Here is a 15,655-nt window from a genome sequence, read left to right as displayed (position 1 = left end):
GATGGAAGCCAATGAATTAACTTAAATTAAAGAGAACAATAATAAACTGAAATACCTCAAATAATCATTAACTCAAATAGTAATCTGTATCATGGAATAATTCATAAGCCAATTGGGCAACATCTGTAGATACGAATAAAAGCATTAAAGTAAAAGTAGCATAGAAACATAAATTGAAGTAAATATTAAACCTGGATCGAGAGTCACTCTTAAAAACTAAGAGAAGTCCTAAATCCTAATCCTAAGAGAGAGAGAAGAGAGAACCTCTCTCAAACTAAATCTAAATCATGGAAAGTAAAAATGCGAGCTCCCTTTGAATGGATGCATTCCTACACTTTATAGCCTCTAATCTGTGTGTTCTATACTTGGATCTGGGCCAAAAGGGCTTCAGAATTCGCTGGGGGTGTATTCTCTAAATTCTAATACGTGGCCTCTGTCACGCGTCCGCGTGGGTCACACGGTCGCGTCATCTGGAGTTTTCCTTGTGGCGCGGTCGCGTCGGTCACGCGTCCGCGTTGTATGTGTTATGCTCAAGTCGCGCGGCCGCGTCGGTCATGTGGCCGCGTCGCTGCTTCTTCGCTCCTGGCATGCGATCGCGTCGTCCATGCGATCGCGTGGATACCAGTTTCTTCAACACTCCGTTTCGCACTTTCCTTCCATTTTTTTTGTACGTTTCCTTTTCCATCCTTTAAGTCATTCTGCCTTAGAAAATCTGAAACTACTCAACACACTAATCACGGCATCGAATGGAAATAAAGGTAATTAAAATAATTAATTTTAAAGCTTGAAAAACATGTTTTTCACATACATCACATAATAAGGAAGGGAAAGTAAAACCATGCAATTAATGTGAATAAGTGGGTGAAGGATTGAATAAATCACTCAAACTAAGTACAAAATAACTCATGAAATATGGGTTTATCAGTGGGGTGTCTCCCACCTAGCACTTTTAGTTAAAGTCCTTAAGTTAGACATTTCGTGAGCTCCTTGTCATGGTGGCTTTGCTTGAACTCATCTTGAAACTTCCACCAACGCTTGGACTTCCAATAAGCTTCGACATTTCCAAATGAATTTACCAAGCCTTGATGAAGTTCGTCACAACCTTTGAGCTCCCAAAGTTGATCTTCTTGTATGCCCGGATCCTAAATCTTGTTTCTACACCCGTCTATAAATTGATCATCATTGTTTCAACCGGGTGGCAAGCAAGCTGAATTCTCAATGCAATACCAAACTCTTTTCTTAGATCTAACCAATTGATCACTAGTCCAACCCTTGCATCTTGCTCTTGAAATCTCAACTTTGATAAGCCTTGATTTGCAACTCCAACCACTAAACATCATTCTTTTATGCTTAATGCCACAAATCATCCTAAGTTGGCCGTTTGTTTCAAGAATACCATACTCGAGTGGGATAGGAAGGCGAATAGAGATAAGTTTTACCCACTCAAGTGAAGGAGTAGATAGCAACCTGGGTAGAGTAGTCTCCAATGGTCTTGACAACGCATGTTCAATTTCCTTCCATCCTCTTCGAAGGACTTTCACTTTCACATCATTCTCAGACTCAATCAGAGAAGGTTCTTCATACCCAAGGAGTTCATTTGCAGAGACTTAATTCATGATCATCATCACCAAGGATCTTGCTTCTTGCTCTATCCCATCCAATTCTTCATAGGGAATATGTCATGAAGGTTGTGCACTAGCCTCCTTGACATCACTTTCAATCCTCTTGGAGGAATACTCTACAATACTAGATTTCCATGGAGGTTCAGTGTCTCCTAAGTCTTCAACCACTTCTTCCTCTTCAACTATTACGGCTTCCTCCACTTGTTCCAATACAGAGTCACGTTCTTCATTATCCACCGGGGTTTCTAGTGTCTCCTTCATGCTACGCTCTTCTATTGATTCTCCACATGTAGCCATGGGAGTGCTTTGAGTGTTGACATACAGAGAGGCTAAATTATCTACTACCTCGATCAAGGTAGCTATGAACTCTTGTGTCATCCTTTGCATCTCTCTTTGCTCTTGAAGAAGAACACTTAGAGTGTCATCCATGGGAGATTGGGGTGGATATGAGGGTTTATTGCTTGGGAGGAAAGGTTCATGATAAGAGGGTGGTTCATCATGATAAGGATATGGCAATTCAACACTCTCCATCTTTTCCACTTGTTGCACCACATACTTCAATCCCTTGTGCTCAAGTTGAGATTCTTTAGCCGTGAGAGCTTTGTGTGCTTTCCGACTTTCCACTTGCTCTATTTGATGAATGGTTGCTTGAAGTTGATCCAGTGTTTCCTTGAGACGATCCGTTGACTCTTGTTCCGCTTGGATAGCATAAGTAGGATCATAATGCTCTTGGGTTGATGGATATGGGCAAGGTGTATATGGAGGCAGTGGTTCTTGGGAGTAATTGTGTTGGAATTGGAGTGGTTCTATATATGGTTCATATGGCTCATAAGGTGGTTGGTATGGTGGATAAGGATTAGGATCATATGAGGGTGTTTGGTAGTAGGGGGTTTGTGAGTACGGTGGTTCAAAGCTATGTTGAGGAGGGGGTTCATAGGCATATGGTGGGGCTGGGGCTTGTTGGTAACTACAAGAGGGTCCACCATATCCATTGGATGGATAGGTACCTTAGAATGGTTCTTGGTCATAGTAAGTGGGTGGAGGTTGTTGCAAAGAGGGTTGATCAAATCCTTGTGGCTCCTCCCATCTTTGATTGTTCCATCCTTGATGCAAGCTTTCATTGTAATCTCCTCTTCCTACAACATGATTGTAACCAAATTCATAGTCGAAGGGGTGAGAATTCATAGTATCAAGAGAAAATAAAAACAAAAACTAATAAGGAGTAATGAAACTAAACTCCTAAAACTAGAAACAACTAACAAAGAAACGAAAAAGCAAAATTATTCACAATATTCACAATAACCAATAATAAGGCACACGTTTGCAATTCCCTGGCAACGGCACCAAAAAATTGATGGGAGAAAAATCATCGGTAAAGAATTTCACAAAAATAATCGAGTTGCAAGTATAGATCTAAACCGACAATTAAACCTCAATCAAATTTAATTTGTTTGTCACTTAAGCAAACCCAATAAAATTAACCAAAGTATTAAATCTCAGGTCATCTCTCAAGGAATTACAGTGAAAGTATGTTACTATTGGTTATGAGATTGTATCTTTTTGGGTTTTGAGTTTAAGAAACAAGTAATGTAAATAACAAGGAAATAAAATAACTACTAAGAAAAGTCCTAACAAGTATTGAGAATTGGAATTCCTATCCTCATTATCATCATCAATTATGATAGTAACTGCCTTTTGCTTTCACTTAGTTAACCTCTAACAATGAAGGAAAGTCAAGTGAGAAAAGTTAACTTAAGTTCACAAGTCCTAATCAAAGACTAGATTTAGTGAAGCTTAAACCAACTAGCAAGTCTCAAATACCAATCAATAAAAGACCTTTGATAATTCAAGAGTCTCCAATTAATCAATCCAAGTTAAGAATAGGAAAATCTAACTTAAAACCCAACCAAGCATTTTATCAAACACTTAGGAGGCATAACATAAAAACATAGAAATTAATAAGAGATAATAAAACCTAAGCAACCAATTGCAAGGAATCAATAACAACAAATGAGAAAAGAAGTAATAAACATAAAATACTTCAAATTGCATTAAAAGGGAAATCAAATGTAACATGAGAATTCATAAACTAAATTGGCAACATAAAGTCATCAACAAGGAAAATAAATAAACTAGGATGCCAGAACAATTAAAACTAGAAGAGAAACTAAATTAAAACAAGATAAAATTCTGAATTGGAGAAGAATTAAAACTAAGAAACCTAAAACCTAGAGAGAGGAGAGAGCCTCTCTCCCTAGAAAACTACATCTAAAACCTAAAAATTATGTGTATGAAAGTTGTCTCTATGATTCCCCCACTCTGCAGCCTCTATTCTGTGTTTTCGGGCTTGGAGCTAGGCCAAAAATTGCCCAGCGTCTTCTGTGTAATGTAGCACGTGGCGCTCTGTCACGCGTACGCGTCACTCACGCGTACGCGTTGCTTGGCAAAAATCCTGGTCACACGTACGCGTGACTCACGCGTACGCACCGCTTGTCTTCTGCGCCAGTCATGCGTACGCGTCGCTGCTAGCTTCTCAAAACAACATTTTCTTGTGTTCCTTCCACTTTTGCATGCTTCCTTTTCATCCTCTAAGCCATTCCTGCCCTATAAATCCTGAAAACACTCAGCAAACATATCACGGCATCGAATGGTAATAAGAGGGGATTAAAATTAGCAAATTTGAGGCCAAAGAAGCATGTTTTCAATCAAAACACAGAATTAGGAAGGAAAATGCAAAACATGCAATTTATGTGAATAAGTGAAGGAATAATGGATAAAATCTATTAAATTAAGCACAAGATAAACCCTAAAAATAGGGTTGATCACTTTTCCTTCATAGGATGCCTCTTGAGTGCTGCCAGCTGCAGCTTGCATTCCAGTAAACTATTGGGAAATCATATTGACCTGTTGGGTCAAAACCTTATTCTGAGCCAATATGGCATCTAGAGTAGCTAACTCCATGACTCCTCTCTTCTAAGTAGCTCCACTATTTACAGGGTTTCTCTCAGAAGTGTACATGTATTGGTTGATAGCAACCATGTCAATGAGCTCTTGTGCCTCCTCAGGTGTCTTCTTGAAATGAAGAAATCCACTTGCAGAGTGGTCCAATGACATCTTGGACAATTCAAAGAGGCCATCATAGAAAATATTTAGCATGGTCCAGTCTGATATCATGTTTGTAACAACCCAACCTTCAATACGTCATGATCGTACCAAAAGTAAGGCGTTACTAACCTGTTTTCCTTACTAACCATTTAAAATTGAGCCTTTAGTTCGAACTCGCATTTCAATCTTTAATAAAATGCTAGAAAGTTATTTATAACTCATTAAAAATCATATATCAGATATCACTAATTAACAATAATTACATAATTACTAATAATAATAAATCTTATACAAGTAAGTCAAAATAAAACTCAGATACAATACCTATCCCTCTGTATAAAATAAAAATCTTAAGCAACAAGTGAGGAAACTCTATGAAGGTAACACGACGCATAGATAAAGTCAATAATCGCCCGCAGCTTCAAACTGAGTCTTCGAAACTATCACTGAAAGGGTGGAAGATTTTGGGGTGAGAATAAACCACACGTTCTCAGTAGGGGAGGGAATACCATCAAAATATAGAAATACTTGAAAATATAATTAGTTTCATCATAAAGCAGTTTATCCTTGAAATAACCTTTTAGAAAAGTTTGGTATAAAGCTTACTTTGAAAAGTTTTTAAAGAAATTCCTTTAATTTACAAATCAGTAAGATGAATAGTTTAAAGAAGCAAAAGGATCAAAGACGTGCCTAGTGACTTCCTATCCAACTTACCTCGCTCACTCCTATCCAAATAATACATATACATTAGAATACTCAGGCAACACCTAGTCCACCTGCTTCAACTTTCATTACCACAAACAAAAAAAACCACCCTCATCACATCTCCTCCAAAAAGGGTCTATCAGATAAACATACACATACAGGACAAACAAGGAAATCACATATAAGATTCAAGTACAGCAAGTAAAACAAGTAGCAGATAAACATGGCTAAGAAATTAGGCAAACCAAAACAACTGCACATTCAATAAAAAAATACAAATGCATAAGATGCACGCCTATCCTATGGCTGATGAGGCTCATCTGTCGGTTATCCAGCCAATCCGACAAGTCTGAATTTTCCTTAGACTGTCTCCCGACGTGCATCCCCAAGAGTCTATGCATAGATTTTTCTCAAATAATCAATATTGCTCAATGGGAGTAACATTCCCGGGAATTTATATAGTGCCCAGTCACACTTACGCCGTAGGGTCAACAGATTATCGAGTCTCAACCTGGTACACGTGGTGCAAGCCACGGTACTTTACCCAGGGAAACTCGTATCTCAGATAATTCAAATAAATAAGCCATATGAATATTTCAATCATAATTCATCAAGATCCACATCATTATCAACCATGTTTCATTCATCACAAATCTTGTCATCAATATCATAACCAACGTCATCAATCTCAATCATCACCCCACAACACTATAATTAACCAGAATCATCATCGGATCTCAAACAATCTAATTGTCACTAAATTCCACCATAGTTTCAAGGATAACCCTCAAACAACTCACTAAATTCACCTCCAATTCAATACCACACATTCTCCATCGTATTTCTTAAATTAACTTTCTTCCTCTTAACCGTTATAATCAGTTTCATTAAAAAAAAACTATAAACTCACTCTCTTATTCCCAATCCCTTAATCTTATACTCAGTTTACTATATTAAAGCATTCTACTAGTTAACCAAATCACGTTTCATTGCTAAAAGAAGTCAAATGAATTTAAAACCACAAATTAACCAAATCATCATAATTCAATTCTTTTTAATAATCTTTAAAAATATTCAAAACATACTTTTTTTTATTAAGATTACTTAAATCAGAATCATCTACTAAGTCACAACCAAAACTTCTTCAAATTTCTTAGAAAATTTTCGACAGCACCTCCCCTAAAAACTAGAATATGCCACCCATTACGGGTCCCCTCTTTTCAATCCTCAACACAATAAAAATCAGCCTTTCAGTTTAACAATTCCAAATCCATTATTCAAGACCATTTATTATTAATTTCTATTTAGAATCCAAAATCAGCGCGTTCAATTGATTTTACCATAGATTCAGAAAAATCAACCAATAACCAACAAACCTAACCTTTCAGTTACAACAGAAAATCATTTTCAACACAGACATTCATCTATTTACATTAACTTACTAAGCTTGTCAGGTATTCAAAGCCCGGAGTATTTTTAATTTAAAATAAACCCCTACCTCAATTTAGTTGAACCCGCGTAGATTAAACGTGACAACTCCCTTCCTTTTTCGTTTCATGGCAGCAGTGGCAACAAATCCACGACGGTAATGGTAGTTACAGCAGAATAGAGAATCCAAATTGAATAGGTATCGAAAGTGAACACAGCCCTGAGAATTTCAAAACATGGCATATACTAGAATTAAATCAAAACAAGCGTGGGAATGACAATAAAATGTGCAAATGGAACATAATCAAGGAGAAGAGCAAATCAGAATTGAAGTAGCAATATCAAACTCATCAACAGTAGCTCTAACAGTTTCCTGACGGCCTTAACACCACCATAATGGTTCTAACAAAAAACAGGAAAACAGAGTAGCAGTATTAAACAGAGACATAGGTTTCCTTAGCTAGAACAGGAGAAAGACAGAGGAACAGGATGGAACCAAGACAAGAATTAAAGCTTACAGTCTCAACAATGGAGGAATTAGGACCGAATCAGCCACTTCCATGACAGCTCTAGGAACACAGCAACAATTTTGATCCCAATTGACGGTAGTGGCAGCGGTGGCGTCTTCGACGGTGATGGCTAGGGTTCTTATCGGCGGCAGAATTTGGCGGTGGCTCGGCAGGAGTGGCACGATGGAGCTGCCACGAAGCCCCCTGCTCTCTCTCCTATACACGTTTCCTTTCCCTCAGCTCAAACTGGCGGCGGATTCAACCCCATCAACGACGGCAAGGGCTCACGTCGAGGACGACAACGGTGAGGCTCGAGGCACGATGGTGACTTCGCACAGCATGGCGGCGGAACGCAGCTCCGATACCCCTCGCGAGCGCTCTCTCTCTTTCTCCACCGCGGACCTTCTCTCCCTCCGACGCATCTCTCTTCATCCGTGGCGGCACAGCCGTGCTGACGCGACGGCGCTAGCTCGGCGACCCTTCCCTTTCTCAACGCTAGCTTTCTCTCCCCTCTGTTCGACCTTCTCAACAACGATCGGTAGGGCGCGGCGACGGCGACGGCGGAGTTGACCAGCGCCGGCACACCCCCTTCCTCTCTTCCCTCTCCCCTGCCTCCTGTTCTTTCTTCCTTTCTCTCTTTTTTTCTTTTTCCTATTGCCGCCGCTGTGTTTGATAACAAGGAGAACAAGACGGCTAGGGTTAGTGTGCTTGATTTTAGGATTAGGGTTTAATTTGGGCCAAATATGAAATTAGATATTTTTAGATAAATTGGAATTTGGTAATTTTAATTAAATTAGAGTATAAAGTATCAATTAAAAATCTAATTTAATCCATTAAAATTATATTGAAAAATATTATTTGATTATCAACTTACTGATTAGCATTTAATCATGTATTCTAATTTAAAATTAAAAATAATATAATTAATTTTCTTTGTTTATAAAAATTAAATTATTAAATTCTAAAATCTCAATTATTTAACTAAATCATATAAAATTCTTATTCTTTTACAACAGTTATGCTGTATAATTTAAATATAGAAAATTATTCAATAATTGTAAAATTAAGTAAAATTTCTAATTTAATTATTAAAATTTTGATTTAATTACTTTTAATAAAAAATAAAGTCTTTAATAAATAAATAAATTGAAATTAACTCAATATTATTTTCCGAAAGTTCTGGGTCTTACATCCTATCCAACTTATAAAGATTTTTGTCCTCGAAAATTAAAGTTATATACAAGATATTTCATAATTTTAATATTTTACTTTTGCATATTTTATAAAAGCAAGAAATCTTGACTTATATATAAAGTTTCAAATACTGGATAAAAATACAAAGTGGTATAGAATATCAATAAATCTTTAAGATAGGTGTTTTCAAAAACAAACTGGTATTTAAAATGACAAAAGGTTGAAAAACAAGTTGGTATAAACAAACGGGATAACGTTTGCAAACAGATCTTGTATTAATTTTTAAAGCTTCCACCTTCTAACTCCATAAGGGCATATCTTCACTATTCTCAACTGTGCTTTATTGGGCAACTCGTCCAAGAGTTTTCAACCTCATCAATTATTCCACACACCTACTATTGGTCACAAGTTTAACATCTACAAAATCCTTCCGCATGAAGCAATGCTTCACAACATCATGTGTTGTCGCATACTCGTAAACTTCACATTCTATGTCTGCAAAACGTGTCCTAAAGAACTAATGTATCGCTTGCTATATCTAAAAGACACGCTAACATTAAAACAAATCTCGAGTTTACTTAGAAGGACACAAGACCTCAGAAAAAGAAGGACAAGTGACAAGAACAACCCTTACAAAGATTTGAAGAACTACTGAGATCACAAGTAAATAAGGATATACAAATAATGAGATTATTGGAAAGGAATCAATTGGCAACTACAAGGGTAACTCTTGAATCAAAGAAATTCGATAGAATCAATAAGAAGAAAACAACGCATTAGTTTGAAGCAGATTCAAGCTGAGTCGAAGAAGTATGAGATTTTATAAAAGAAGAATGACTAAGGACAATAGTGATGCATCGCAACAGAACAACTTTGGACAACCCCAAGGGTTTCATAGCTCATGATAGAATATAAGATCAATAATTATGCTGCAAGAGTCTTAACATAGTTGGAAGTGTAAACAGATCAAGATATGTGTAATGTACAAATTATGAAGCAAAGAAATATAAATTACATCTCAAGAAAAGAAAAAGGGCAAACGACACGTCAAATTACACAGCACGATTGGAACGCCTAAGCCAATATGGCCTGATTAAAAGGAACACTTAACATTTTTAATGATTCAAGGATCGATGTTGTACGGAATTAATTTTAATGTCATGTCAAAGAGTATAGGATTTATATAAGGAAGTGTAATGACCAGGATAGATACTCATACAGATTCAAATAGTATTTTATAAAAATAAGAGGCGAATGTATGAAGAGTTCAAAGAACTTCAATGGAGACGATGAGAAGAAAACGGTACATTCGTTAGAATTGAATTCAAACTGAATTTAAAGTATAAGACTCATAAGAAGAGAGTGACCAAAGTGAAGGACGTCATTTACAAAATTTAAGAGAATGTTTAGGAACACAATTAAATGGAATATCTACAAAGAATAGACGAACTTAAGAAGAGGATTATCTTACTTTGTAAAAAGAAAAGATATGAAATAAATATTTAAAAGAACTAACAAAAGTATAGATGTTTGCATTGCTTCAAAACATACCTGGGCTGAAATATATTACGTGAGGTTCATAAAATGAAATAAAATCTTCCTTCAAGAATCTCAAAATATATTTAAGCATATAACCAAACAAAAATATGCGTAAATTGCAATAGGATTAGAAGGAAAATCAAGTTCTTGTACATCAAAACTATTCTTAAGGTAAGGATAGAATATGTGAAATTTGAAAGATGGAATTTAATTAAGCTAAGAACCAAAAGTAATTTCTCAAAAATTCATAAATATTTAGTCAATTAGAGATATGTAGTGAAATTGCAATAAAGTTGAAAAGAATCCAAATTTGTTTCAAAAAGGGGATTTGAGGTAAAGTCTCAAAATACATATGCTTTCAAGAACTCATATGAATAAAAGCATGCTAAATTCAAAACATCTTCATCAGATTTAAAAGAGGGCTATGGACACAATCAGGCAAGAAAAAATTGACTTGAAATTTCTTTAAAAAGATCTAAAACCAAAATTCCAAGGGTATTCTTGAAATTGCAACCTCATAAGGATATTCAAGGACATTGAGATGAGCTAAAAAGGAGAATCAAATCGTATTTCGAATAAGAAACTTAAATCAAAAGAATTTGATAGGACCAACAAAAGGAAAAACAATACAATATTTTGAAATGAGTTCAAGCTGAATCAAAGAAGCATGAGGTTTTGCAGAAAAGAATATCTTAAACCCAAAACAAGGTTCACAGAACTCAAGAGTACGATTAAAAATATTTTTAAATGCATTATTCATAAAAGAATGGAAAACTTGCGAAAAATTCATTTCGCGGTCTAAAAGAAAAGATAAGCAGCAAACATCCTTCAAAAGAATAACAAAAACTTGAACGTGGCTTATAAATTTAATTTGAAATAAATTATGCAATTTTTGAAAAAGAAAAAATTTAATTTGGGTAAGAGCAAAATTATATTTTCTCAAACACTCCGAAAGGTATTCAAATACCGACTAAACAAAAGCATGCATGAAACTGCACTCTAGTTAGAAGGAAACCTAAGATAAAGTTTTACTCATGAAAAGGAATAGAGGATGTATTATAAACAAACAAATTTAAACCATACACAAAAATTTTCAAAGTTTAAGGTAAAGAAATGTAGGTTAAGTCAAAAACGATTTTATTAAAACTTCAATAGATGGTTGTGTCGCACCAAACCAAGTTTAACTCACAGTAAAGAGATAAACCGTTTAAGTAAAAGAATGCAAAGTCAATAACAACTTGCACAAGGATAAACCAAAAGTTCTTAAAAAGATTTAAAATAAGAGTGAATAGGATACTTAAAATCACAACCCTATAAAGATATTCAAGAGTATTGAAATATGCAAAAAGGAAATTAGTTCACAGAATATGACAATTCAAACAAATTTGCAGCTAATTCAAAAAGAATGCAATACTCTTAAGGAAAACAACTTAATCAATAGCAAAATCGCAAAGATCTCAATGATCACTCTGTTATTTCAAAGTACATGAGTTAAGAAAAAGAGTTTAAACAACATAAGGCAGAAAGCATATAAACGAAGGGATAGGGTTGGAAAATAGTCAAACTATTTTTCAAGAAAGAAATCTCAAACAAGGACTTCAAGGCACATCAAGGAGGAACAAGTCACATGTCATCAGCAGAATTTCGAGACACATAACAAGTAACCTCAGGAATTAACTCCCAACGTTCCCAAATCGCGTTATAAGTGTTACCTATTACTTCTATTTCGTCTATGATAACCCGTTAATCTTTCCGTACACATAAACTACCAACATTAAGTTGGCCAGACTTAACATCAGCAGATATGTCACGGTAAGCTAACAGCATTAATAAATAGACAGTCATGTGTATAAAGCTCTAATTCTTGTTATCCGGACAAGACCTACTACATGACAAACTCTCAGAGTATGCAATGAAGCATAGTCAGTCCACTTCCAAGGCTCTAATCTGGATAAATTGCTCTGATACCATAATGTAACAACCCAACCTTCAATACGTTATGATCGTACCAAAAGTAAGGCGTTACTAACCTGTTTTCCTTACTAACCATTTAATATTGAGCCTTTAGTTCGAACTCGCATTTTAATCTTTAATAAAATGCTAGAAAGTTATTTATAACTCATTAAAAATCATATATCAGATATCACCAATTAACAATAATTACATAATTACTAATAATAATAAATCTTATACAAGTAAGTCAAAATAAAACTCAGATACAATACCTATCCCTCTGTATAAAATAAAAATCTTAAGCAACAAGCGAGGCAACTCTATGAAGGTAACACAACACATAGATAAAGTCAATAATCGCCCGCAGCTTCAAACTGAGTCTTCGAACCTATCACTGAAAGGGTGGAAGATTTTGGCGTGAGAACAAACCACACGTTCTCAGTAGGGGAGGGAATACCATCAAAACATAGAAATACTTGCAAATATAATTAGTTTCATCAAAAAGCAGTTTATCCTTGAAATAACCTTTTAGAAAAGTTTGGTATAAAGCTTACTTTGAAAGGTGTTTAAAGAAATTCTTTTAATTTATAAATCAGTAAGATGAATAGTTTAAAGAAGCAAAAGGATCAAAGACGTGCCTAGTGACTTCCTATCCAACTTACCTCGCTCACTCCTATCCAAATAATACATATACATTAGAATACTCAGGCAACACCTAGTCCACCTGCTTCAACTTTCATTACCACAAACAAAAAAAATCACCCTCATCACATCTCCTCCAAAAAGGGTCTCTCAGATAAACATACAAATACAGGACAAACAAGGAAATCACATATAAGATTCAAGTACAGCAAGTAAAACAAGTAGCAGATAAACATGGCTAAGCAATTAGGCAAACCAAAACAACTGCACATTCAATGAAAACATACAAATGCATATGATGCATGCGTATCCTATGGGTGATGAGGCTCATCTGTCGGTTATCCAGCCAATCCGACAAGTCTGAATTGTCCTTAGACTGACCCCCGACGTGCATCCCCAAGAGTCTATGCATAGATTTTTCTCAAATAATCAATATTTCTCAATGGGGGTAACATTCCAGGAATTTATATAGTGCCCGGTCACACTTACGCCGTAGGGTCAACAGAGTATCGAGTCTCAATCTGGTACACGTGGTGCAAGCCACGATACTTTACCCAGGAAAATTCGTATCTCAGATAATTCAAATAAATAAGCCATATGAATATTTCAATCATAATTCATCAAGATCCACATCATTCTCAACCATGTTTCATTCATTACAAATCTTGTCATCAATATCATAACCAACGTCATCAATCTCAATCATCACCCCACAACACTATAATTAACCAGAATCATCATCGGATCTCAAACAATCTAATTGTCACTAAATTCCACCATAGTTTCAAGGATAACCCTCAAACAACTCACTAAATTCACCTCCAACTCAATACCACACATTCTCCATCATATTTCTTAAATTAACTTTCTTCCTCTTAACCGTTATAATCAGTTTCATTAAAAAAAAACTATAAACTCACTCTCTTATTTCCAATCCCTTAATCTTATACTCAGTTTACTATATTAAAGCATTCTACTAGTTAACCAAATCTCGTTTCATCGCTAAAAGTAGTCAAATGAATTTAAAATCACAAAATAACCAAATCATCAGAATTCAATTCTCTTTAATAATCTTTAAAAATATTCAAAACATACTTCTTTTATTAAGATTAATTAAATCAGAATCATCTACTAAGTCACAACCAAAACTTCTTCAAATTTCTTAGAAAATTTCCGACAGCACCTCCCCTAAAAACTAGAATATGCCACCCATTACGGGTTCCCTCTTTTCAATCCTCAACACAATAAAAATTAGCCTTTCAATTTAACGATTCCAAATCCATTATTCAAGACCATTTATTATCAATTTCTATTTAGAATCCAAAATCAGCGCGTTCAATTGATTTTACCATAGATTCAGAAAAATCAACCAATAACCAACAAACCTAACCTTTCAGTTACAACAGAAAATCATTTTCAACACAGACATCCATCTATTTGCATTAACTTACTAAGCTTGTCAGGTATTCAAAGCCCGGAGTATTTTTAATTTAAAATAAACCCCTACCTCAATTTAGTTGAACCCGCGTAGATTAAACGTGACAACTCCCTTCCTTTTTTGTTTCATGGCAGCAGCGGCAACAAATCCACGACGGTAATGGTAGTTACAGCAGAATAGAGAATCCAAATTGAATAGGTATCGAAAGTGAACACAACCCTGAGAATTTCAAAACAGGGCATATACTAGAATTAAATCAAAACAAGCGTGGGAATGACAATAAAATCTGCAAATGGAACATAGTCAAGGAGAAGAGCAAACCAGAATTGAAGTAGCAATATCAAACTCATCAACAGCAGCTCTAACAGTTTCCTGATGGCCTCAACACCACCATAATGGTCCTAACAACAAACAGGAAAATAGAGTAGTAGTACTAAATAGAGACATAGGTTCCTTTAGCTAGAACAAGAGAAAGACAGAGGAACAGGATGGAACCAAGACAAGAATTAAAGCTTACAGTCTCAACAATGGAAGAATTGGGACCGAATCAGCCACTTCCATGACAGCTCTGGGAACACAGCAACAATTTTGATCCCAATTGACGGCAGTGGCGGCGGTGGCATCTTCGACGGCGATGGCTAGGGTTCTGATTGACGGCAGAAATTGGCGGCGGCTCGGTAGGAGCAGCGCGATGGTGCTGCCACGAAGCCCCCTGCTCTCTCTCCTATACGCGTTTCCTTTCCCTCAGCTCAAACCGGTGGCAGATTCAACCCCATCGCTGATGGCAAGGGCTCGCGCCGAGGACGACAATGGCGAGGCTCGAGGCACGATGGTGACTTCGCACAACACGGCGGCGGAACGCAGCTCCGACACCCCTCGCGAGCGGTCTCTCTCTTTCTCCACCGCGGACCTTCTCTCCCTCCGACACATCTCTCCTCATCCGTGGCGGTACATCCGTGCTGACGCGACGGTGCTAGCTCGGAGACCCTTCCCTTTCTCAACGCTAACTTTTTCTCCCCTCTGTTTGACCTTCTCAGCAATGATCGCTAGCTTTCTTCCTTTCTCTCTTTTTTTTCTTTTTCCTATTGCCGCCGCTGTGTTTGATAACAAGGAGAACAATGCGGCTAGGGTTGGGTTAGAAGGGGTTAGGGTTAGTGTGCTTGATTTTAGGATTAGGGTTTAATTTGGGGCAAATATGAAATTAGGGATTTTTAGATAAATTAGAATGTGGTAATTTTAATTAAATTAGAGTATAGAGTATCAATTAAAAATCTAATTTAATCCATTAAAATTATATTGAAAAATATTATTTGATTATCAACTTACTGATTAGCATTTAATCATGTATTCTAATTTAAAATTAAAAATAATATAATTAATTTTCTTTGTTTATAAAAATTAAAGTATTAAATTCCAAAATCTCAATTATTTAACTAAATCGTATAAAATTTTTATTCTTTTACAACTGTTAAGCTGTATAATTTAAATATAGAAAATTATTCAATAATTTTAAAATTAAG

The 15,655-nt window shown here is 35.9% G+C and overlaps 1 protein-coding gene across 6 annotated transcripts; it reads right to left on the bottom strand.

The window, feature by feature from the left end:
• LOC110267043 lies at nt 615–15,152 on the bottom strand. Of its 6 annotated transcripts, XM_021112157.1 has the most exons (4): nt 14,899–15,152; nt 14,653–14,751; nt 14,205–14,354; nt 12,187–12,449 (listed from the first exon to the last, which is right to left on the bottom strand). In XM_021112157.1, the coding sequence occupies exons 1-3, from the start codon at nt 15,063–15,065 to the stop codon at nt 14,261–14,263; spliced, it is 360 nt and encodes a 119-aa protein (XP_020967816.1). In that variant the 5' UTR covers nt 15,066–15,152; the 3' UTR covers nt 12,187–12,449; nt 14,205–14,260. The 6 variants fall into 6 exon arrangements, 1 of the variants encoding a protein (XP_020967816.1); XR_002354353.1 differs by lacking the exons at nt 12,187–12,449; nt 14,653–14,751; nt 14,899–15,152 and adding exons at nt 615–628; nt 14,457–14,604 and having other exon boundaries at nt 14,199–14,354; XR_002354351.1 differs by lacking the exons at nt 12,187–12,449; nt 14,205–14,354; nt 14,653–14,751; nt 14,899–15,152 and adding exons at nt 616–628; nt 6,925–7,080; nt 14,457–14,603.

Source organism: Arachis ipaensis, chromosome B09, assembly GCF_000816755.2.
Source record: "Arachis ipaensis cultivar K30076 chromosome B09, Araip1.1, whole genome shotgun sequence".
Lineage (NCBI taxonomy): Eukaryota > Viridiplantae > Streptophyta > Magnoliopsida > Fabales > Fabaceae > Arachis > Arachis ipaensis.
This window is presented reverse-complemented; position numbering and strand designations above follow the sequence as displayed.